General features: G+C 43.3%; 1 protein-coding gene across 1 annotated transcript in view; it reads left to right on the plus strand.

Moving 5' to 3' along the window:
• Positions 1-687: 687 nt before the first annotated feature.
• The window catches only part of LOC117751015 (nck-associated protein 5-like), a 35,385-nt gene continuing 11,049 nt past the window's right edge, over positions 688-25,023 (plus strand). The window contains exons 1-7 of the mRNA XM_034562511.1: positions 688-777; positions 5,364-5,528; positions 9,322-9,390; positions 10,921-10,959; positions 11,722-11,841; positions 21,706-21,885; positions 22,017-24,898. Of these exons, the coding sequence (XP_034418402.1) occupies positions 688-777; positions 5,364-5,528; positions 9,322-9,390; positions 10,921-10,959; positions 11,722-11,841; positions 21,706-21,885; positions 22,017-24,898 (3,545 nt within the window). The remainder of the gene's footprint in view (positions 778-5,363; positions 5,529-9,321; positions 9,391-10,920; positions 10,960-11,721; positions 11,842-21,705; positions 21,886-22,016; positions 24,899-25,023) is intronic.

The following is a 25,023-nucleotide window of genomic DNA, read 5'->3' on the forward strand; positions in this document are numbered from 1 at the left end:
GCTCAAGAGTAAGAGACCAAAAGCTAAAAGGATTGTGAATATTGGGCTCCGTGTTTTATGTGTTATGCGATGCTTCTGAAGGCAGAATGCAGAAAACATGTTGGTTTCAGGGAATTAATTAAAAATACCAAGCAGCTGAACTCTATTCTTTCTTGTTCGTCTGCCTGTGAAAGTATAAATAGTACAACGCGGCATCACATGAATTTAATTGCAGCTTTAACAGGGCGACCTATGCAGTCATTGCAAATGGTGAAATGCTGTTCTTCAAAAGAGAAATGTCCCCTGAACATGATAACTTCCATTAACTGGTGTATCGGCTTCGCACTCCTTCATTTCTATACCTTTGCATCCAATTACTTTGCTTCCATTACTGTACTCACCAAGCTGCAGACATTGTTCATTTCACTATTCAGTGTGCGCTCTGTCATAAGTTATTACACGAAGGCAGTGACCCAAATGTAAAGAAAGATGTATCCCCACATGTAAAAATATTGATATCAATTTAAATATGAATATATCTTCAGCTGTGATAATCTTAGAAACGCTCAAAATGCATCTAATGCGTGCGTGAACATGCAGTATAAGAAGGATTATTGATTGAGCCTTTTGAATGGTTTTAAAATGTGAACCCCGACATTAGATTCTCTAGCACGATGAAACTTACCCTGAGTTCTTCTTGAACGCAGCATGGAGGAGACGGTGCGGTCGCTACTCCAGAACCAGGACTCACTGGAGGGGCCCAAGGTGGACCCACTGGAGCTCATGAAGGCATACAAGGTACAAGAGGGACCAGCGGTCACTAGATCCTTTGGGATTTACGTTATACGATGGTGTGAAACAGGAGTTGGGGCTTTCTTTGTGCACGATTACAGAATTGTAAAATATATCGGAGCGATTGATTTCTTTCTCCAATTTTCATCATCCAGATTGCATATATAACACTAATCCCTATATGGATGATTTGCCTTTAAGCTTAATATTGATCTTTCTTAGATGATGGCTTCATGTTTCAAGTCACGTTTATAATGCGCTCTGTCAAAAATGTATTTAAAGCCGTGTACATTTCCTGGTGTTGGCGCTGAAAATCCAAAATAATAAAACACTTCAGAGGCTTCAACTGAATCACTTTTTCCTACAAATGCAGAATAGTCAGGACATGTGAAAATCATATTTGAACCGCATCCCACTTATATAATACCATAATACCACTACCAGCGTTTGCTCCGTTAAAAAACTGTTACAATAACTCCTCTCGTGAATGGAGCTGTCACAGCTTAGCACGAGCTGGAGTCCCATCTGTTGAAGGGAAAGTCCAACATGAACTGGTTTTAGCCTTCATCCTGGTCCCACCAACTGCTCAGGGGAATACGTGCCTCTCTTTGTCTTGGTACATGTTCCGTTCTCTTCCCCCAGACACTTGTTAACGGCGCCTCCGTGACCATTTACTGGAATACGGTAGAATTGTGAATAAAATAGCATTTGATTGATGCATTCACATAAACCGTTTCACCAAACATTCTATTTAACTGTATTTAATCTTCCTATGAATCGCCACCTTAACGTGGTGGAGGAGTTTGAGTGGCTCAGTGATCCTGGGAGCTATGTTGTCCGGGGCGTCAGCCCCTGGTAGGGTCTCCCAAGGCAAACAGGTCTCGGGGGAGAGCCCAGACTAAGAACGGTTCAACAAACCCTGATGATAAGCAGCCCACGGATTGTAGCCACCTTGCCCGGACAAGGGAAACCGGGGCACCCTCCCGGAGCCAGAACCAGGAGGGGAGCTCGTCGGCGAGCGTCTGGTGGCCGGGCTTTCGCCCATGGGGCCCGGTCGGGCTCAGCCCGAAAGAACAACATGGAGCAGCAGTCACCCTGTGGACCCACCACCCGCAGGGAGAATTATCGGGGTCGGGTGCTATGTAGACCAGGCGGCGGGCCAGGCGGGAGACCTGGGCGGGCCGATCGCCGGCAGCATAGACTAGCTCTAGGGACGTGGAACGTCACCTCACTAGCGGGGAAAGAGCCGGAGCTGGTGCAGGAGCGGTACCAGCTAGATATAGTTGGGCTCACCTCCACGCACAGCATGGGCTCTGGAACCAAGCTCCTGGAGAAGGGTTGGACTTTGTCCTTTTCTGGAGTTGCCCAGGGTGAGAGGCGCCGGGCGGGAGTGGGGATACTCACGAGCCCCCGGCTGAGCGCCGCTGTGTTGGAGTTTTCCCCGGGGAACGAGAGGGTCGCCTCCCTGCGCCTACAGGTTGCGGGGAGTAAGGCTCTGACTGTTGTTTGTGCTTATGGACCGAACAGCATTTCAGAGTATCCGGCCTTCTTGGAGTCGGTGGGAGGGGTCCTGGAAAGGGCGCCGCCTGCCGACTCCATAGTTCTCCTGGGAGACTTCAACGCTCACGTGGGCAATGACAGAGAAACCTGGCGGGGCGTGATTGGGAGGAACGGCTTGCCCGATCTGAACCCGAATGGTGTTTTGTTGTTGGACTTCTGTGCTAGCCACAGTTTGTCCATAACGAACACCATGTTCGAACATAAGGTGGCTCATAAGTGTACCTGGTACCAGAACACCTTAGGCCGGAGATCAATGATCGACTTTGTAATCGTATCATCTGATCTGCGGCCGTATGTCTTGGACACTCGGGTGAAGAGAGGAGCAGAGCTGTCAACTGATCACCACCTGGTGGTGAGTTGGATCAGATGGCGGGGGACTCGGCTAGAGAGACCTGGCAAGCCCAAACGTGTAGTGAGGGTGAACTGGGAACGTCTGGCAGAGGATCCTGTCCGGGAGGTCTTCAACTCCCACCTCCGGAAGAACTTCTCACAAATCCCGAGGGAGGCTGGGGACATGGAATCCGAGTGGACCTTGTTCAAAGCCTCTATTGTGGACGCGTCTCCTCGGGGCTGTGGCCGGAAGGTCATCAGTGCCTGTCGTGGCGGCAACCCTAGAACCCGGTGGTGGACACCGGGGGTGAGGGTAGCCGTCAAACTGAAGAAGGAGGCCTTTCGGGCCTGGCTGGCCCAGGGGTCTCCTGAAGCAGCTGACGGGTACCGGCGGGCCAAAAGGGCTGCAGCGACGATGGTCGCGGAGGCTAAAACTCGGGCATGGGAGGAGTTCGGGGAGGCCATGGAGAAGGACTTTCGGTTGGCCTCAAGGAAGTTCTGGCAAACCATCCGACGGCTCAGGAAGGGAAAGCAGGGTCTACCCCAGGCTGTTCTCAGCAGGGGGGGGGAACTGCTGACCCGGACTGGGGACATCGTCGGGCGGTGGAAAGAGCACTTTGAGGAACTCCTAAACCCGGCCAACATGTCCCCCGGAGAGGGGGCAGCGCCGGAAGACTTTGGGGTGGATTCACCCATATCCCTGGCAGAGGTCGCTAAGGTAGTCAAAAAGCTCCTTGGCGGCAAGGCGCCAGGGGTGGATGAGATCCGCCCTGAGATGCTGAAAGCGCTGGACATTGTTGGGCTGTCTTGGTTGACACGCCTTTTCAGTGTTGCATGGGGGTCGGGAACAGTGCCCATGGACTGGCAGACCGGGGTGGTGGTTCCCATCTTCAAGAAGGGGGACCGGAGAGTGTGCTCGAACTATCGTGGTATCACACTGCTCAGCCTCCCGGGAAAAGCTTATGCCAGGGTGCTGGAGAGGAGGCTCCGACCGCTTGTCGAACCTCAGATTCAGGACGAACAGTGCGGATTCCGTTCCGGTCGTGGAACAGTGGACCAGCTCTTTACCCTCGCAAGATTACTGGAGGGGTCCTGGGAGTTTGCCCAACCAGTTTACATGTGCTTTGTAGACCTGGAGAAGGCTTTCGACCGGGTCCCTCGGGGGTTTTTGTGGGGGGTGCTGCGGGAGTATGGGGTGCCGGACCCGTTGGCACGGGCCATCCGGTCTCTGTATGCCTGCAGTAGGAGCTGTGTTCGTCTCCTCGGTAGTAAGTCAGACACGTTCCCGGTGGGTGTTGGCCTCCGCCAGGGCTGCCCTTTATCACCGGTCCTGTTCGTGACCTTCATGGACAGGATATCTAGGCGCAGCCAGGGGGCGGAGAGGATCCGGTTCGGGAGTCTCGGGATCGCCTCTCTGCTGTTTGCGGATGATGTGGTCCTGTTTGCCTCCTCGGACCGTGACCTCCAGCATTCACTGGGGCGTTTTGCAGCCGAGTGCGAAGCGGCAGGGATGAGAGTTAGCACCTCCAAATCTGAGGCCATGGTGCTCTGCCGGAAACCGGCGGATTGCTCCCTCCAGGTGGGGGCAAACTGCCTACCCCAAGCGAAGGAGTTTCAAGTATCTCGGGGTCTTGTTCACGAGTGAGGGTAAGGTGGAGCGGGAGATCGATAGGCGGATCGGTGCGGCTGCAGCAGTAAAACAGGCGCTGTACCGGTCCGTCTTAGTGAAGAGGGAGCTGAGCCGGAAGGCAAAGCTCTCCATTTACTGGTCGGTCTACGTTCCAACCCTCACCTATGGTCACGAACTCTGGGTCGTGACCGAAAGAACGAGATCTCGGATACAAGCGGCCGAAATGAGCTTCCTCCGTAGGGTGGCCGGGCTCAGCCTTAGAGATAGGGTAAGGAGCTCGGACATCAGGGGGGAGCTTGGAGTCGAGTCGCTGCTCCTTCGTGTCGAAAGGAGTCAGCTGAGGTGGTTCGGGCATCTAGTTAGGATGCCTCCTGGACGCCTCCCATTAGAGGTTTTCCGGGCACGTCCAACTGGTAGGAGGCCCCGGGGAAGACCGAGGACACGCTGGAGGGATTATATCTCCCGGCTGGCCTTGGAACGCCTCGGGATCCCCCAGAATGAGCTGGAAAGTGCTGCGGGTGAGAGGGAAGCCTGGGTCGGCCTGCTGAACCTGCTGCCACCGCGACCCGACCCCGGATAAGCGGGTGATAATGGATGGATGGATGTATTTAATCATTTAATTGAGCTAATTAACCTTGAAATCCCACGTGCTGTGGGGTTTGTACGACAGCATGATTTCCACGAAGACACTTGATTCTTGGCGTCTATTTATGAAATCAACACACCCTCCAATTCATATTCCGTTTCTCTCAGCCCTTTTGCACTGTGGTTCGTACATGAACCAAAACAGCAGGTGCACTTGGGTAGTTTTGGGGAATGTCGACCATACAGATCAGTGAACCAAAGCTCAAAAAGGCGTTGAGACATAACAGGGGCCATTGCAAAGCTGCTTATGAAAGTATACTGGCTTTATGAACTTCGAAGTCAAGTGGGAGTTGTATGAATGCAGTTAGCGGCAGCATTCGGGGGGGGTGTTGCGCAATCGAGATTGATTGCGAATATGAAGAATTTATCTTTGATTCCTTTGTGACTTGAAGGCGTGCGTCTTTGATCCGCTCTCGCTGCGTTTTAGGACAAACTCCTGGAGGAAATGTGGAAGCAGCAGGACAGTCTGGAGGGCCCCCCGGCCACGGCCACGGCCCCGGAGACGCCCACCTCGCCCGAGGCCGGCAGAGGAGGGTCCGACGACAATTCAAAGGACAGCAATCCAATGCTAGAGCGACTCCGAGCCCTGGAGGTAAAAGTAGATTGCATGGTCCACTTCTTCCCCCTCACCCCCCCCCCCCCCCCCTACCGTTCCTCCATTTCCCCCACGCCTCCTTTTTCCCCATCCCTGAAATGTCACATTGATCGATATATATTGAGACTACCCATCTTTCTTTTTTCTTTTTTTTTATCCGATATATTTCATTTGGAATAATTTGGCAGCTCAAGGACAGCACACACAAGGCTGTTTTTTTTTCCCCCCAAGGACTGGACATTATGGTCTGTCTGATCACTACAACATTACATTTACTTACCCATTTAAGAAAAAGAAAGGACAACAGGGTAGGAGGGGGTTGTTTAAGAAGTGACGTGGCGTTAGTTGACACTTTGAGTGGCTGTTTATGCAGATTGATAAACTAATTAGCACTTTTTCTTCTACTTTTTTCGCTTTAGCACAGGTAGTGGACCAAATCTGGCCCTCAATTCTAATGGTAAAATATCACTGGCCTGAATCAAAACCTCTCGGCGTGCCCGTGCACAGTAGCTTTGAATTGCCTTTTTTTGTTGTTGTGCCCGACTGGGTTATCCGGTGAAAAGGTACATTAAATCATTAGCGGAATCTAAAATTGTATACAAATAATTCAAAAAGCTTCCTCGAGAACAACTGTAGCATGAAAGTGTGCGTGTCAGTTATCAAATGAAGAGCACGAGCTGTGGCTGCGTCGCTTCGTTTACCCGCTCAGATACCAGTGAGCCGTGCAGGTGAGAAACCAGCCCCCCCCCGGTTACGCTGCGGAGGGAGGGGGATAATTAAAAGGCTGACAGGGTCGTTAACATTTTGCAGCCAGTGTTCCAGTGGATGTACACAGTGTGTGCCTCTCTGTCACACCTTAAAGGTAATAGGACTCGCCATGCTGTAAGTAGGTCTCACAGCTATTATTGATCACACTTTTACAACTATTACAAAGCCGAAAAGGTAGAAATCCACAAAAAAAAAAACAGAATTCACTTTTTGTAATTCTGCATTGTGTTTTGTTTTACTGGATGTGATTTTGTGACGGTCGTGTTTGTTAATGTTGTTTTAAAAAAAAAGAAAAAAAAGAAGGTTACTTAGTTTTTACCTTATTTTCTCATGTTTTTGTGTCTAACTGATGGGAAAACAATTTCTGAAGAGCCTGCAATGTAATCCTATATGGAGGTGAGCTGGCTCTGTAATTTACATTCACTAATTGTGCTTATTGTTGCCACGGCAATAAGAGCCTGACGACATTATGCAGAGAGTCTCGTTCTCAAATCTTGGCCGAGTTTGTCGCGTTAAGAATACAGAAAGCTTTGTTTTGTGTTATCTAAAAGATTTTCCAGAATATTTAGATGATTTAGAAGATCTTTGAATACAATTGGCCGCCCTTGGCTTATTTATTTGGGTCCATGTGGAGGGATATTCAGATTTCACTCATTCTCAAATAAAAAGACCGGATGAGCGAAAGATAAGTAAAAAAAAAGTTTTAATTCTCTGTAGCGTCTTTTCCATTTTGTTGTCAGACACTTATAATAACCATCTGAGCCCGTCCAAGCGCTGTTACTGGACCTATCGGGACATTTAACCATTTCGCAGTTGCCTATTCCAGCGTTTATCCCTCAATATATGTTGTCCCTAATTACATAGAAACAAAAACATGGGAAAATTGGGTCTAGGTTAACATTACCAAAGTTACTCTTTTTGGGGGCAAGGAACACACATTTGTTTACGGATATAATTTCACAATTGCACTTCTACCACATACCTGGAACCTTTTCTGTAACCATGGCACTCTTTTATTAAATGAATGTGGAAAAATAATATGGTGCGAAGCTCAGGGTCACTTACCGAGCCTCGGTATTTGACAAGTTGGGAGTGAGAATGCGGTGCGAAAGAAAACAACCCTGTATGGCCTTAAAAATGGTACAGTGTGTACAGCTCACATGCACATGTATTATGGCATTTGTGAGTAGCCTGACTTTTTCTGGAAGAAAAAAAACCCCAATGAATGACATGCCAAACTAAAGCTTGTAAATGGCTCTGCTGAAAGCCTTCAATTAAAGTGAGAGAGAGCACGGGATTAACTTTAAACTGACCAAACACAGATTTTCATTATTATATTGAATGATTGCAAGCGGCATCAGCAAAACCACATCGTATGTGCATCGACTGCAAAGACATTAAAGTTGCATCACACGTCCTGATATATATATATATATATATATACACATATATATATATATATATATCATATAACCATTTCAGTAATATTTAATTCCCCTCTGTTAATACTATGGTGTCATACTTGCATTACCACTCTGTCATTAGTGATGATATTTTACGATAAAGTGCCGCCTTAAAATTACATAAATGTTCACGTCTACTTTGTTGACCCTAATGGATCATTCTGAGTGTATTTAGTACTTTATTTTTATAATTAAACTTTAACGCCGAACTGGAGAAACATTACAAGGTTTTCCATTTAGTTGTAAACTACTTTCCAGACGTTACGGCACACTTGGGTACCTTCCATATAATCTACCATGAAAAAAAAAATGCTCCATGCTCCACAAATAAGAGCGGAGAGGTAAATGATGAAAACAAACCGAGCTTGCCGTGCTTTTTCCACCGAGGTGAAGTCGCTGACTCCTCTCAGCCCCTCAACCAAAAACTAATATTCAGTGGATTTTGACTCCAACACTGATTGATGCGACGCTCGCTGCAGATCAACCACGATAACATGTGCAAAAACATGGATGAGGGAGCGTGGCGGCTAGCCAACTGCCAAACATTCACATCTTTCCAAGGGATTTATGTTTACATTCTGGATATTATTTGTGTACTTTATGCAGAGGCAAACATTATTTATTTTTTTTTCTAAATTAAGATTTTAAATCCAATATGTATTGAAAGAAAAAGAAGAAAAGGTTGTTTTCTTAATCTGAAATCTAATGTTTATCAATCATGCTCATTGGTAAAGATGTACTGTTACATCAATAGCAGGTGTGAGATCTATTTTCTATATAACGCTCAAACACTTAAAGTTCAAACTCATAACTTGGACTCCCCTGACCTTTACACAGACCAGCTGTACGCCTTCAGGCTGATATGTGGCCTTTTAAACAATGTCCAAAGATTCCTCCTTTAGTAAACAACTGAGACGCCTGGTGTGGACCGTTAAGAAGCAGGTTAAAATACGGCGGTGGTTATCTCCTTTTGGGTTTGAATCTGTCATCATCGGCCATTTTTCCGTGATGTTTTCGTGAACCTGTTGGGGAGGAGAGCTGCCCACTTATGTGAAAAACCCATCCATCTCCGTCCTCGCCTCCAGATTTACTGGATTAATCATCTCGGTGGAAACTCACCTCCCTGAGTTTCCGAGAATGAATTTTTGTGTTACCTGCCAATGCGAAAAAAACAACAACAAAAAAACTCAAGTCAGTAATTGAATTATAGACCTACCTCAAAGTGAGCCTCGCAGACACTGTGAAGTTCTACCGGATGGAGTTCGGACGCCTGAAATTGAAAGCGTCATTCATTTAGAAGCATCGTTGAACCAGCGGACGCTCCGGTGCTGCAGGGAGAGAGCCTCAACTCGCCATCTATTATCTGAGAGAGGAAAATATCATCCAAAAGCTCAATGTTATAAAGTTGCTTGTTTGTTTTTTTGCAGGAATGATCGCATTATCTACCACGTGCATTTGATTCTCAGACTAGAAACCACGGGTGGCTATTCCTGAATTGTATTCCATGTAACTCATGCAGCCTTGTGTGTCTTGTGTGTGTTTTATTTGTTTGTGCGCAGGCTGAAAACTCTGCTCTGTCGATGGAAAACGACAATCAGAGGAAGCAGTATGAACGCTGCCTGGATGAGGTGAGTGTCGCTGTCCTCACAGCGTCTTGTAATGTTTAGTGTTTCATTAGCAAACGTTGCTGCGAGATATGATTGGTGTAATCTTCCCACAGTGTTAGCATGATGCTAACAGCGTCCAGCGCTGTGTACACGAGTTCTAGAATGCGTTGGGTTTCACTGATTTTGAAGAAAATTATTAGTAATATTATTATTTGTTATTATTCCCTTAATTTTCGTCTGTAGGGTTGATATCAGGTCGTAGCCAGGATTAGATTAGCTTAGCATAAAGACTGGAGGCTAATAGAAACAGCTAGCGTGGCTCTGTCCAAAAGGTAAACAACATCCGCCTAGCAGCACCTCTAAAGTTCACCAATCAAAACAGTATTCTACAAAATCAGTACAAAGTAGTAAAACGTCCCAAAAATGCTGAGCAATATTTCTCTTTAAGTTTTTAACTTCAGGCCAGACCAAGTTATCTGATGGTTAGACCTTGAGATGACCATCAGCTTCTAGCTGGGGACTATTATCCACGGTGTTAGTGAAGTCCACAGAGGAGATCCAAGAGGAGGGAACGTGGATGGGCCACAGAACCACGGGTGACATCAGAATGAGAGCTTCTTTTCTCCCTGACAACCCTCTTGATTGTCTCTCCGTCTCTCCTCCCTTCTTTTCCCTTCATCTCTCTCCAGTCAGGAAGACTGATCCATTTTATTTCTTTTCTTTTTCCGCCGGCTTCACTAATGGGCTTGTTACCATGGAGATTGCTGCCCATGAGAATTTAACATACTCTGATTGAGAGGACAGAACATTTCAGAGTTTCAGCTGCGGGATGAATTTCTTGTTCTCCTGCTTTTTCAGTCTTATTATGCACATTAATCTTCTTTTTTTTGGGGGGGGGGGGAGCATTCAGAAGGCTTTTCTGTCCTGATGTGAATGAGCCGAGGCGAGTTGTTTTGATAGATAGAAGGAAATCATTTTGCGGAACTCAATAGTTGAAATATAGTTAATATTCCAGTGTCAAGGTATAGTGTAGGTTCAGATTTTATAAGCAGGAAGGAAGACATTTAAGATTATGCTTCAACAATAAAAACAAAACAAAAGATTTTCCTTTTAAATATTAGGAATATAAAAGGTCGGTCAGTCTGATACCAGTTGCATTCAGGCCAGCAGACGCATTTTGTAGTAAGAAAAAGAAAAAGAAACATTCTCTCAAAAAAAGACATTTGTTCAATACTCAATACTTCAATTTTTTTTTTACTGGTTTATTTATGTGCTGAGAATGAAGTTTCGCAGGCTAACTGCAGACAGCTGCTGAGTGATTTCTCTCAATCGGACTTTGTGATGCAACACGCTGTCAATTTGTCTTCACAGCGTCTTACACGCCTCTCGAGTCTCTCTGATGGTGTGTGTGTGTGTGTGTGTGCGCACTGGTTTATTCTCATTTACAGCCTTTCACCATTTTGAAGCTCCACAGAAAGTTCTGAAATCTACTCTAAAATTAAACTATGCATTTTCTACATATTCTAACTTGTCTTTTTTTTCTTCTTCCAGGTGGCTAACCAGGTGGTCCAGGCCCTCCTCACACAGAAGGTTTGTCTTTTGTCTCTGCACCGTCGACGTGTCGTTAATCCAGTCAGCCGCTAGAATCCGACGGGGATATCGTTAACTGTCAGAATGATGAGTAACTGCATGTCCCTTTTACGCCGAGAAAAAGATTAGCAAGCACGTGTCACACCGCGCGATCTTCAACATAAAACATTTTGGGGTTCTTAAGTTCGTTTTACTATTGCGCAAAGTGCAACATAAAACGTACGTGGGTACCAGACACAAGTCAGACTTGAGTAATGGATCGGATGGCTTTAGAATATTTAATAGGAAACAAATCCAAAAGTTAAATCCCTAGTGAAAAATACTCGGCATGCGCAACACAAGTGTCAGATAACGGACTCAAATAGCTTGATTGGGTATCGGTGGGGACATTGGGGCCAATTCTATATGTATATGATTACATGTATTTATTTACTTCTACACATTGAATATGGACTAAATAAATTAGTGTGCCTGACCACATATTGATCTTCATAGAGCACATTTTCAAAATAATTCAAAGCACTCTTGTAATATGAGTATTCACCAGAAAAAATGCCTGCGATCCATATATATAAACTAAATATAAATATAAATACTAAATATAGTCGACCCCTGTTTTCGAGCGCTGTCGGGTTCATCGTGCATGAAGACAGCTTTTGAGTCCTGGTCCTGGCGAATTAGCATCTGTTACACCTTGCAGTTCTCTGAAATACATCCCCCGTCATCCGCAATTATCTCGTCCATTTTTTTCCTTCTTTCTAGGACTTGAAAGAGGAGTGTGTGAAGCTGCGGACCCGCGTGTTCGACTTGGAGCAGCAAAACCGCATACTGAGTGTGTTGTTTCAACAACGTGTCAAGATGTCCACGGCTCCTGTCTCCCAGGTAAGGAAACACGCGGCGCGACGGATAACACACGGGCACCGGCACAGCAACCCCGCTTCGAGGGCTTTTTGAATGTTACATGAGCAGTGCTCTGCCAACTTTATAGAGGACCACGAAGAGAGAGAGAAGTCTACCCAGGGTGCCGTTCGATTTAAATTGTTACGATGTACAGATTTAAGAATTGGGATTCATTTGGGCCTTATATTCTCCCTTTCCTAAATAGTGTTGCTGTGTGAAAGTAGTATGCCCCCAGTGCACTGTAGGTCATCAAAGAAACATGTAAATCCCTTACATCTCTCTTCTTTTATGCTAATCACGTCAAAATGTAGCCTAATTGTGAGCCGTACCTCTAATTGGAATGCTTTCAAGCATAGAGCAGTATAGGATAAATTGGTTTAAACCTGGGCCTTCTTGTGGTATTGTTAACCTGCCGCGTTTAGTTGTAGAGCTTCACCACTAAAATGCTCTTATCAATAGCACACCCTACGGTGCGTTCATGCGCGCGTGCATGCGTGCGTGCATGTGTGCGTGCGTGTGCTGTACACATTAGGGTTGCAGTTTGGGGATTTTGAAAATATGATGCCCCTAAATTAATGCATATTTAAGGTTAGGTTTTTGGTTGTTACCTCCACTACACAGCCTACATCTATATTTGTTTTATTATCTTGTATTGCCTGAAATGGCAGGAAAAGCCCTGGAAAAGTGTTTTGGTTGACAGATATCACCAAGAGATATAGAGACTGATGCTCATGTGTCTTTTAAAAAGGTTTGTGATCCGCCTGGTAGAACCAACTAACTGCAGTTGGGTTTCTTTCTCCTTTGCAACAACAGTAATATTCAGCATGACAGCACCTTGTATCGTTTCCTTTTTCCTTATCATCTTTTCCTCCAGCAAACCTTTGATCCAAAGTTTGTCAGATTAATTTTTGAGGTGTATTTATGCAACCTGATGACGGGCTCGATTTTAGCTGCTTTGATCAGCATGTAACCATAATGAGGCACCCTTGCTCTCATGGCTCTCACCATGGTTTGGTGTGTGTATATATATATATATATATATATATATATATATATATATATATATATATATATATATATACTTGGTCTGCAGATCCCTACAGAACAGAAATGTGCAGACATGATATGTCATGTTGTGAAACTTGCTGCAGTTAACTGGCCAACTCTACTATGAATAATTAATGAGGGATGATACTTTTTGATGGACAGATGATTCTTTTTGCATTCCGAGCTGGATATTGGAAGAAAACCCATGACTTGGATGATCGAGCCCGGCTTGTTAGCCCCTCATTTTCAAAGAAGTGTAGGCTGTAATTGACAGAAACGTTGGGTTATTGGACTGCAATGAGGACTGCAATGAGGATCTCTCACTGTCATCGTAGCAGCAGGAATACATACGCTTGTTGAAGTCAATTAAAAGTAACGACACACTTAAAAGTGTGTGCTGTGGTATTGAATAGCTACAACTCTGCAAATACTGGCAAATATTTGTGTTGACTCTCTTTGACGACCCTTCTGTCTCTGCAGAGAATCATAATAATTACGCAGAAGGCCGGGCAAGAAGTTTCAAGTTGCTTTTGTTTCTAAAAGCTCTCTTTGGGTTGTCAGCAGGATTTCCTCTACGCCGACGAACACACGCTATCTGTATTCAGGTGGCCAGTTTGATATCACAGACAGAATTGGTAATTAAAAGAATAATGGATAAACTTTTCCAACTCGAGAAGTTGTCGAGGAAAGTCGAGGAATTCCCACACCAGGTTATTAAGTATGCTGGGAGCCTAGCAGAGCAGGAAATGCTGTCCTTCATCTATAACCTTTTTCTGGAAAAGGTCAAACTTGCAGACGCGGCTAAGAGCCGGATTATGTCTTCGTAGGAGAACTGTATGTATCACAGCAGAGCAGAGAGTATTTTCCTTACAGCCTGATTTAAAGGTTCTCAATACAATGTTCAGTGCATCAACTATTTGCTATGTAAATATATAGAAGAGTAATGGTGTCCTGAGTAGAGGATGTAGTCACTTTCCTTTTGGGTGCATGTGTTGTAATCCGAGTTTCTTGGTGCTTTGATTGCTATGTAATTGTTCTGATAATTGAGAGTATCAAATATTTCATCCGAGATTTCTCTGATTAAACAAGCTCATTTTTCTCTCAATGAACACAAAATAGTTATCAGATCATTTTCAGACGAGAAAATAAACTTTATTGTTACCGCGGACACTAAATTCCAAATCCTACGAGATAATTTCACTGTTTCGCTGGGCAAGAGGGAGTTTTACAGCAAGAAATACCAAAAGATTTTAATAACACAACATTGCCTGCGGCACGAGAAAACCCTTTTATGTGCCAAATTCACTAATGCAGCATTCACAGATATCCAGAAGGCTACAATAGCAGTGTAAGATAATGATCTCATGCCTAAAGCTTGAATATTAACTACCGTGGTTATATTGATTTACGGCAAAGTGACAAACTAAAGTTTTTTTTAGAGCAAGCTTTGCATTAAAAACTTTGATTCCAAAGTTTTGGGGTATTTTAATTGTTGTCTTCTTGAGAAACGTTACAGCTGTGACCACCTGCTGTGACCACCTGCTGTGACCACCTGCTGTGACCACCTGCTGTGCAGCTAAGCAGCATTTTGCTTGTGGTTATGACTAAAAGATGAAGTCATTGAACCCCCAGAGAGGTTAGGGGACTTTGTATGTAGGATGATGATTTGCTCGTATGACATATGGTACGAAAAAATGTTGCATTGATCCAAACAATTGATTTATATTGTCGCTGTGAATATTATTTCTTTTAATAGCGTCCCCTTTCAAAGATGCAAAGGGTGAACGACTTAGCAAGCAGACGGCGGTGTACTTATTCATCAGACATTAACATTCACTTTGTATGTCGACAAAGGACAAAAACACTGCATCAGGTGAAGGTTTTAGGCACAAAAGGTCAAGGTTCACGCCACAAAAACGTTACGACTGGATTCATCATCGTTTTTGTTGTTTTTCCTGAAGCCTGAAAATGTAGTGTTCACTGTGGGCACGGGAGTAGATGTGCTGTACTGGAATAACCTTTCACTGTATTAGAAGTAGTAAAGGCAGCAGCGTTTTATATAAAGTATCTCAGTGTGTTGTTGCTGCTTTTAAAGAGGACTGAAATGGTCCGCATGCGTGTAATTCTGTTTTAAAAACAGGTCTGTTAGGTTTTTGCAGAGTTTCTTTCATTTTTGATATTGATGTCGGACTTTTTTTTCCTCAATGTCGTGTCTTATTTGGCTTGTGTGTAGAGTTTTGACACAATGAGCCAAATTCTGCAAAAAGCTGTAACCTGCTAGCATGAAAGGAGTCCCAGGAGGAATTTCAGTCCCAGTACATCACCAGTCAGATCCAATGGGGGGGGTTAAGAGGGGGGAGTCTTCTTGCTACTATCACCAAAGGACACCAAAAGGTTAAATGTTCTTTCTTGGCAAGGCTGGTTTTAATTTCCTCTTGAGTTTGTTCAGTAGGAATAACGAGGTGGATGATCTGAGCCCATTGCCTCAACACTATAACCATCTCGCCAAGTCGAATGTATTCAATGTGCCCGAGCCATTGCTTTCTCTCTAAAGACCCTGAGCTGCTCACCTGTCTGAGTGATGAGCCCGGCATCCTGAGATCAGATGAGCGGCGTTATTACGAGAGATCCTGGCCTCTGGCCTCTCTTTCCCCCAAAGTGGGAGCGAAGAAGCCAGAATCCATTATGCTCGACACTGCTACAGCTCAAAAAAAAGTGATCCGCGAAGAAAGGTTTTGAGATCGGAGACATGACACTCTGCTGCGTATCAATTCGCCAGATAACACAGACAAATGATGTATCCGTTGCTGAGTTATTGTTAGATCCTTTTATCACTGTGAGCACACCTGTTCCCAGTCAGGTTGGCTGTCTCCAAGTGTGCTGCAGCGCACGGTTTGATCTTGTTTCTAGTCTCTGCATTTCACTGAGTGCAAAGAAATTAGAGGCAAAGAGAGCACAAACATAAAGGTGCACAGATTGAAGGCTACATTGAAAATGCCCTGTTCATGTAGTATTTCCCCACTATGTGGGGCTTTAGTCTGGGAAACTAACAGAGTTACCAGAGGATACCGGTCGTGGCTCTGTGTAGCTGTTTACACAACGATTACTCAATCCAACGTTACTCAGTGGAGTGTTTGTAGAATACATTGGTTAGACATCACCCTAAAAGCCATTTCTCCTGTAGCATTATTTCTCTCTCTTTCTCTCTCTCTCTCTCTCTCTCTCTCTCTCTCTCTCTCTTGCACAGTTAGAGTAGCTCTACATGGCAATAACAGAACAATGTTGTTTTTTTATGTCCACGTGGACTATCCACTGGTGAGGATGCTGACCTGGGTCATGCAGCTTTAAGGCCGTTACACAACTGGGGATTTTTTTTTTATTGTTAACTTTTGTGTCAGTCATAAGTACTTTGACACAGAATATGAATATTACCTGACAAAAAAAAACATGGTCAAGTTTTCTGAACGTTTGCATCGTGAATAAAGGGCTCACCAATCACATTGTGAGTGCCCTAAAGTGTACAACACATCAAGCTATTGTATACATCAAGCTATTGTATAGCTTTTATGTTTTAAATATGTTATGTAAAGTGTCTTTGAGTACCTTGAAAAGCGCTATATAAATTAAATGCATTATTATTATTATTATTATTATTATTATTATTATCATGGAGGTTCTTTGGTCCAACCTTCAACCTTGAGGCAGCAAGGACAGCAAATAACAGATCCACGCCTTCCATTCTTACCTTTCACAATAAAAGTCCTAGACAGAGGGAACTCAAATTCACTCAGAGCATTTTGATAAAAAGGAAACTTAAAAGAAAAAGCGTACAGTAGCTTAGGCTCTACAACAATTCACCTTACGTAATCTATTCAAAGCTATTATTGAAAAAGTTTAGCAAATGTCACGAAATTAATAGTTTATATGTATTGTATTTACATTGTTTTGTGTTGTATTTAAAAATCATCAAAACTCATCAAGCATCATTAACATTAACCTTGGATTAATAAACTATGAAATCAAATTTGTAAGTCACAGTTGTTATTTCAACTGAAATAAATCTGCAGTTGCCAGCAGAATCGTACTTTACCTCCTGTCTGGAGAAACAAGCTCTGATAACTTTATTTCTATGATTGGCTCCGGATGTTTCATAAAATGATTAAAGTCAAATTAATTTGCCCTTTTGAAGTGCCCCAAACGTCATTGGATTTTTTTTTTATGCTGTGTGAGCTCTAATAACAAAAAGGCATAATTATTTTCCCTTTCTTAAAGTGTCTGAAAATGCAATTGCAGGAAGATTCACAACATGAGACGCATTGTACGATTTAAAACAAAAATATGCAGCGCTACTGGCTAGAGCAGGTCTGCTTGTTCACTGCTGTTCCACCAAAGTGAACAGCAGTGTTAATGACAAGGAGGTGTCTGAGTTGGAAGAAGTGTTATATTGAATGAGGCGAGAGCAGTGAAGATGGAGTGAAGGACACTGTGGTTTGAAGAGCAGCAGCGAGTGTGACCTTATTGGACACTTTTTGATGAGGTTGTGACATTTTGAATTAACTCGAAAAAAGTCCATGGAGGCTAAAGTGCATTGTCCTTGTGTCTGAATGGTCAAGTGAGCAGCAGCTTGTTCGGTGGCAGTGAACCTGAAAATGGCTTATTAGCGATTACCGCTTCAATGTCGTGGACAAGACATGATTTTACACTTTTATTCCAACGGGCTTTTAAGTGAATATTAACCAGAAGAAAATGACAGCGGAACGTGAATGTTTCTTAAAAAGCACACTACTATTAACACTTCTGTTAGTAATGCAAATTAAAGAATAAGGACGGTGATATTCTATTTTGTTATTCTCCACTTACCTATTTGTAATGTTATCTGCCCACTAGCGCATTCATCAGATGGGCCAAAACTGCAACTACCCGGTCCTTGTGAAAATGAGACTGTGAACAAGAAACAGCTTATTTAGGTTTAGGATTTAGTTGGTTAGATTTAGAAAATGATCATGGTTTAAGTGAGTAACTTTGTTTTCGAATAATAAAAATAAGTCAATGTGATGAGATTTGGTTTCACGCGGGACAGAAACAGAAGTCTCCTCGGTGAAAGTCCCGTCTTTGTTTGACACATCCATCGTAATATGCCCTGCTATTTTATTTTATTGTATATTTGTACAAAAAATGTTGCTACTGCTTCAAGTAATTTCCCCCTTGGGATGAATAAAGTAAATTATAATCTAATCTACCCTGATCTCCTTACTCTGCAGACTTTGTCACTCTTTATGCTGACGATGTGCTCCAATTCCCATTAAGTGTCCAGAACCAACAATAAATCAATCCTACTGACAAGCAGGAGTACATGTTTACTACAATGGACATGCACATTGTAGTTTATTTTGTTCCAATCCCAAATAGAAGGGAGGCATAGGAGCCACTTAGCACCCCGAGTCTCTGCTGTCCATCTCTTGACAAGAGGTAAATGAGTTGTAGAGTCTGATAGCTACATGAAGAAAAGATTCCCTGTGGTATATATCGTGGTGGTATCGGTTTATATAATTAAATAATTTAACTAATTAAGGAATATACTTTGATTACCCATTCCGAACTGCCGCTATAGTTTAGTTGGTAGAAAAATCTCCAGATCTGCCAGGATTAGCAGTTAGATTTCCATTACAAAATCTAACATAAAAATGTATGAAGTAACAGGAATGTGAGGTGCCTGCGATTGAAGCATCAAAATATAATAGCATATGCTCTGTGGAGATCCCTTGGTGAGCTGTAGATCCACCAGCTGACATGGTGCTGTATTATTCTGACTAATGAGGCTGGATGGATGCAGGGATGCTATGATTAATGTACACATGTCTCTGGACCGGTCCTCATGCCAAGGTGTGTCTAAGGCCTTGACGGATACATAGCGATGATTAGTGGATACAATCCCTCCCATAACGCTATGTTGTAACCCAGCAATGTATTATTGCACTATAACATTGTGAGATCATTAGAGTTAGCTGCAACAAGAGGGGAAGAAGGGAGGCGGAGACGTCCTGACTTTCAGTCCCTATGGGTCAACCTCTAAAAACCTGTCCCATAATGCAACTTGATGTTTTCTCAGACCTTTCAGCCTGGCTTGTTGTTTCTATAAACAATTGGTTGTCCCCTTTAAAAGTCTGATTCAGTGCTGCTAATGAAACATGAGAATGAGAGTAATAATTATATGAAAAGAAGAAAAATCATAATTCATCACAGCACAACTTGCAAATAGTTACAAAGGGCTCCACTTTTGCTCTTGGATCTTCCAGAACCAAGTCATTTTAGCACTTCCATTTATAGTTGTGTCATGCATTTATTTATTCACTTGCTTTTTTCTTTTAGTCACGACATAGATATACTTTTAAGAAGAAAAGGCCTGGCCCTGAGCTTTTAAATAATGTGTGAGTAACTCGTGATATCTGTATTTACAGGACTTTCAGAGCTTCTGAATTTGAGGCTGTTTGATGTTATTATTTGAGTGCATCCAGTGTGACTTACTTTGCTAAATGCAAATGTAAGTTTAGGGTATGTACACAATTTAAAGCTGATGCTTTTTGCTACCCCTGAGTTACTGTATTTAAAATGTGTGGCCTTTAGCTAATTATTCATATGACAAATATTTGGAAGTAGCTTTGATATATATAAATAATATATGAAGGGGAAGAGACCTCTCCGCAGTCCTCCATTTTGCCCTTGACTTTTAAGCACAGGGCCACTCTGATTGAGGGTTTGTTAAACTGGATCGCTCACATCTCAGATAGCCCTCGACATGCTGACTGCAATTAGTTCCAAGATTAATCTGCACGAGCATGATCAAATGTGGCCTCCTCCCACTGTGCTCGTGAAATAAAGGCTAGCGCTGATTATCAAATAATAGGTGAATATCAATGAATAGACCAAATCACTTCAGTCCCTGGCTCCCTTATGCAATTATTTCCTATTCACATTAATTATTGCTAACAGATGACATTAATGACTTTGAGAGGAAGCTCGCCGTGGCCGCCCCGCAAACGATCAATGCCATTTTAAATGGGGGTCGCAACACTTTTGCCACCTTTGGGTCCCTCTGATTGGTAATGGCACTGGTCCACTGCCGCGTGCCAGTGAGCGGTGCCAGCAGCTCCTCGGAACATACCGGGCTTTCTACACAGGACTCAAAATGCTGGTCTTTTTCAAATTGAGAATTGTACCTTCTGCCTTTTCAGTGCTTTTTGATGCCTTACAACTTATCAAATTAATTTTTCGTATGAAATTAAGTTTGAGGTAATGCAAAAAAAAAAAAAAAATCGAAAATGCAATTCAAAGCTTATATGGTGGAAACTGTATGTGATCCATATCATATAGTAAGTACTGCGTTTTTTTATAAATTAGTTGCCTGACCTGCAAGTCCTTATCAATTTCTATGAGCAGTTCTAAAACAATAAACATTACAAATGAAAGGCTAAACATTCAACTCACTAACATGTTTGGTTATCACATTTTCTGCAAACCTATTTAATTTAATGAAGTATTATATTAGTACCAGGCTCACAACGAAGACAACGTTACACTGATACATCACAGGATATGAGAAAAATGTTTGGGGTCTTTAGCTAACTAGTTGCGTTCTCCACCTGTCACTGTTTATTTAGTCTTTTTGCTAATTCGTGATTTGCTGATATTGCACACTCAGCTCGTCAGGAATAATGAGACCTGTGGGACTCTGTAATACAGTCTATGTTAGCTGGAAAACCAAAACAAAGAGCCAGAAGTGTCTGTACGGAGTTGAACAGTGTCGATTCGCCGTTAGTTTAATTTCATTTACAGCATATACATGGAAAGCACTGGGGGGGAAATCACTGTAGTATCAATCAATAAACCAATCAAACAATAAACCTTAGATAGACAGATTGCAGCCTAATCATTACAGGGAACTGCTGCTTCAGATTTAGAACAAGGGAGTCTTCTCCCAAATCAAATGTATGTGATTAAATATGCAGTGAAAGTCCTTTCAAAGCTACCTCTGTCATCATGTCTCTTTAATGCAAGTATCTTGCATCAGCTGAAGACATTTTTGGAGACAGTGTTCTGTGATATCAATCTTCTACAACGTTGTATATGTCTGCCTGCATTACACTAAACTATTCAATTAAGAGGCTTACAATGCACTTTCTTTTCATCTGTCACTTATAAACAGGCACAGTGTGGGCAAGTGGTCTGGCATTGGCAGAAAACCATTTTAAGCATGCTTTGGAAGATACATCCAAAAGACTCTACCCAGTTAAAGATGTTATTTAAAAAAAACGTCAGTCAGAGGAACACTATGTGAATGTTGATTTTGGTTAATTTTGTAAACTCTGACATAAAAGCATTATAATCTACTGCCATCAATTATTGTGCAGTTGTGTTTAAAATATGAATGAAAAGCAGACACTGCTAGATGTTTAATGTTCAGAGAACATTGTATTTTATAGCATAGGCCATCTGACAATCGGAAAATGTCAGTCTATTCCTCAATTAGCCTTTGGTTGAAAGAGACAGATGATTATCCAGTATATTGATTATTTGGGATCTGTTTCAGAGACAAATAGAGAGCCATGGGGCATTCATATTGTATATCCTTCAGACATAGAGTCATACTTACAATATTTGCCACTACTGATACATTCAATTGTATATCCTGTTAACATGTCTCTTATTGCCAATGATTTGTCAATGTTAGCCTGCAATGATGACATTCATTGCAAGATATTTGTTCAATTTATGTTGATTCGATAATTAATGATTTTCCAGGAGGTCCAAAGGAATGGAAAAGCAGGTATTCCTGCAGGAAGGTGGCCCAGCCTGCTGAGTCTAACATGCCCACGCAGTAGTGGTAGCGGCAGTAGCAGTGAACTATCACTATCCAGTGCTTGTAGTGAGTACTCCAGTGGCTCCCACACTTGGGCAGAGGGACGTGGATTCTCCAAGCAGGTGGGTTTCATTCAACTTCTTTTTTGATTTGAAGAATAAGGAAGTGGCCAGGGTTGTCATCTTAATGGAATGTTGGTGATCCCTCTGTAAATGCCATTTCAATAATTGTAAATATGATTTGTAATGCACAGTGTGCCGCAAGCCGGGATAAAAGGATGAGTACGGGTTCAGTATCCAGCAACCACTCTGCACCCATCGAGCAGACAGACCTGGGATGGAAGGAAGGCCACATTCTGAAAGGCCTGAAGCGTCTCCAAATGTGCAGCTCCAAAGAGGCGTCGTCTCTTGCATCTGTGCCACATTGCAAAGATTGTATGACTTCCAACGAGGGCATATACTCGTTTGGTGTCAAGTGTGTTCAACAAGGGAGTACAGCCAAGCAATTAACCCCTACAAGTAAAACTTTGAAGTCCGGAGCAGGGACTACTGCCCTAGGCTCAGAAGATACCAATAATGAATTAATTAAATTAGAAAGTAGAGAGTCCAGTGACCAACCAACAAAAGAACCTGTTTGTTTGAAAAAACTGGATATCACAAGGGATGATGACAACAATATTCAAGAAGACCCTGTAAAACTTGCAGGGAACTCTGGTCTTTTTCCCTCACCTATCACAGACAACTTCTTATTTTTGGAGGGTCCCTCAGTAAAACCTGGTGTAAGCCCAACAGATAGCCTTACGCATTTGGAGGAAAAAAACAAGCCTTCAAGCATGAAATTAAGTGACAGAAACAATAACCAGGAAAGGTCTACTGACCGTAAATCCAGACTTGATCATGTCAAAAGACAACACGGCAGACTTGCAGTCAAGCAAGTTGAGGCAGATACAAATGACATGAGCTCCTCTATTCAGCATTCTGCAACAAGAGCTCTGAGTTGTGTTAGTGTAGCCAGACAGCGCAGCTCCTCAATGGAGGTTCCTCACTGCAGAGACCAGGCAAGTCAAGCTGGCAGTGAAAGCCAGGACTACACCATCTCAGAATCTCCACAGAGGAAACCGAAACCTCAGCTTTGTGACTCAGCAAGAAAGGCTTTCATTCTGCGGAGCAAGAGTGCGGATGGAGGGAAAGAACAATCTAAGCATACACATTCTCCCCTCCACCAAAAACTTATTACGGGCCACATGTCCAAAGGACAGCCAGACCCTCCTGGGCACAGCCTTCCTAGCAAAAGTACAAATCTCAGTAAAACCCATTGTTCAAACAAGGGATCATTATCTAAAGTTGAGAAAGATGAGAACATTTTGGTATCAACAAATTCCAAGTCTCTCAAGAGTGTACGCTCTCCCCTTGCTTCCCCTGTGAAACATTCAAAGACATTTAAGCCACCAGGGATCAATGAATCCTCAAAGAGCCCAACAAAATCCTCTTTGCAAGTCACTGGACTTCAATCAAGCAAGGAGTCTGTAGAAGAGAGCATCTACGACAATTTACCCTGTTCTCCACGAAAACAACGACGCCAAGACCAGCACTGTGATGTTTCCTGTTCAGAAAGTAGGTCCCCATCCCCGCCACCACCCCCAGGACGAACTACTTCTCTTGTCCTTCGGCCCAGTTGTGACAGCGTACCCAAAGCACATACATCTGCAGGTCAGGCTCAAAGCTCTACTACTGGAAAGGCAACGCCAGGCACCCCCAAGCCACAATCATATCTTTTTTCTATTTTACAGCCGCAACAATCTAACACAGCAAAGGACAATCAACATACAGCCCTACAAATGGGTGCTGATGGTAAGCTACTGAAAGATATCCCTGCCAAGCTCTACCATACCCAGTCATCTAAGATGCCATCTGTCTCACTTCAAGAGTCGTCAGGGTCGGTCCAGCTATCTATGGACAGAACTACCACATGCCACGATGAACATGGTGCTCCCTCTATATTTTCAAGCCAGAGCATCTTACAGAGATCCCAACAGAGCATTAGTGAGCCAAAACTTTCAGACGTATTGCCTCAGGTATATTCTAAGACGTACTACCATGGGATTGCCAATAATCTTCAGAGTTCCACCTCAAGACCTGTAAAAATGGCTCTCCCTGTAAATGCTAAATCTCATGAGGCAATTAGTGGACAGGAAACCAATACCTTCCTAGTTTTCGGAAGACATGACAAAGATGATACAGCAAAAGGTATCCACACCTTTCAGACCTTTACGTGTGATCCCCAGATGATACATGAATGTGGAGCTCATGATAAAGTCCGCAGAAAGATTGAGACCCGCTGTAACTCACTAGATTCTGAGCCCTCTGTTCAACCTGTTGCATCAGACAGCGGTGTGATGTTAGATTGGGGATTTGATGAGGAAGGTTGGCTGTTTAAACGTTCTGTGTCTGTGTCAACCAGACCTCCGCTTAAGCCAGTAATGGGAATGAATGGGGCTAAGGCTCGTAGCCAGAGCTTTGGTGCACGCTACATGGACAGGCCAAGCTTCAACAGATCTGGAAAGGTCCGTACTCAGATCAAAACACACTCAGGTAGCTCCTTGAACTCTCTTAGTGATGTCCTTCCAGGAAGTATGAGTTGCTCAAGTAGCTACCATTGTCCAATGAATCGATCCCTTTTGAACAACTTTTTGATTGAAGAGGGCCTGACAGTACCTTCGCATTTGGGGTCCTCCAGTGAAAGACTTCAAACTCTTAAACACCAACGAGAGCAGGCTAGGCGCCTTCTGATTGAGCAACAGTTTTCAAGCGCCTTTGGCGAGCCAGTTTCTGAGGAACCAGAGAGACAAAGTTCTATAACCACAATCGAAGAGAAAGTGATGCTCGGCATAGAGGAGAACTTGCATAAGTCTCAGGAACAGGAGAAAACCAGTGAAGTGAAGCAAAAATCTGGCTCAACCTTAGCAAATTGGTTTGGTTTTCGCAAGAGTAAGCTTCCTGCTCCAAGCACGAAAAAGACTGATCCCCCCAAAGTTAAAGAGGACAAGAGGGAGCAAAAGATCACATCACTTCTGGGAGGAAAGCAGACAAAGTCGGATAAAAAAAGAGACAGAAGAAAAAGCGATGGAAAAGACTGGTAAGAAATTGTTAAAATCAGTATTGAATGCCATCTTTTGACTCACTTTTCGACTTTCATTGAATCTTCATCTCAACATTAAACCTTCAGTTTTTGTTTCAGCAGATTTGCTTCATAGCTTATTG

The sequence above is a fragment of the Cyclopterus lumpus genome, chromosome 21, assembly GCF_009769545.1.
Source record: "Cyclopterus lumpus isolate fCycLum1 chromosome 21, fCycLum1.pri, whole genome shotgun sequence".
Taxonomy (NCBI): Eukaryota; Metazoa; Chordata; class Actinopteri; order Perciformes; family Cyclopteridae; genus Cyclopterus; species Cyclopterus lumpus.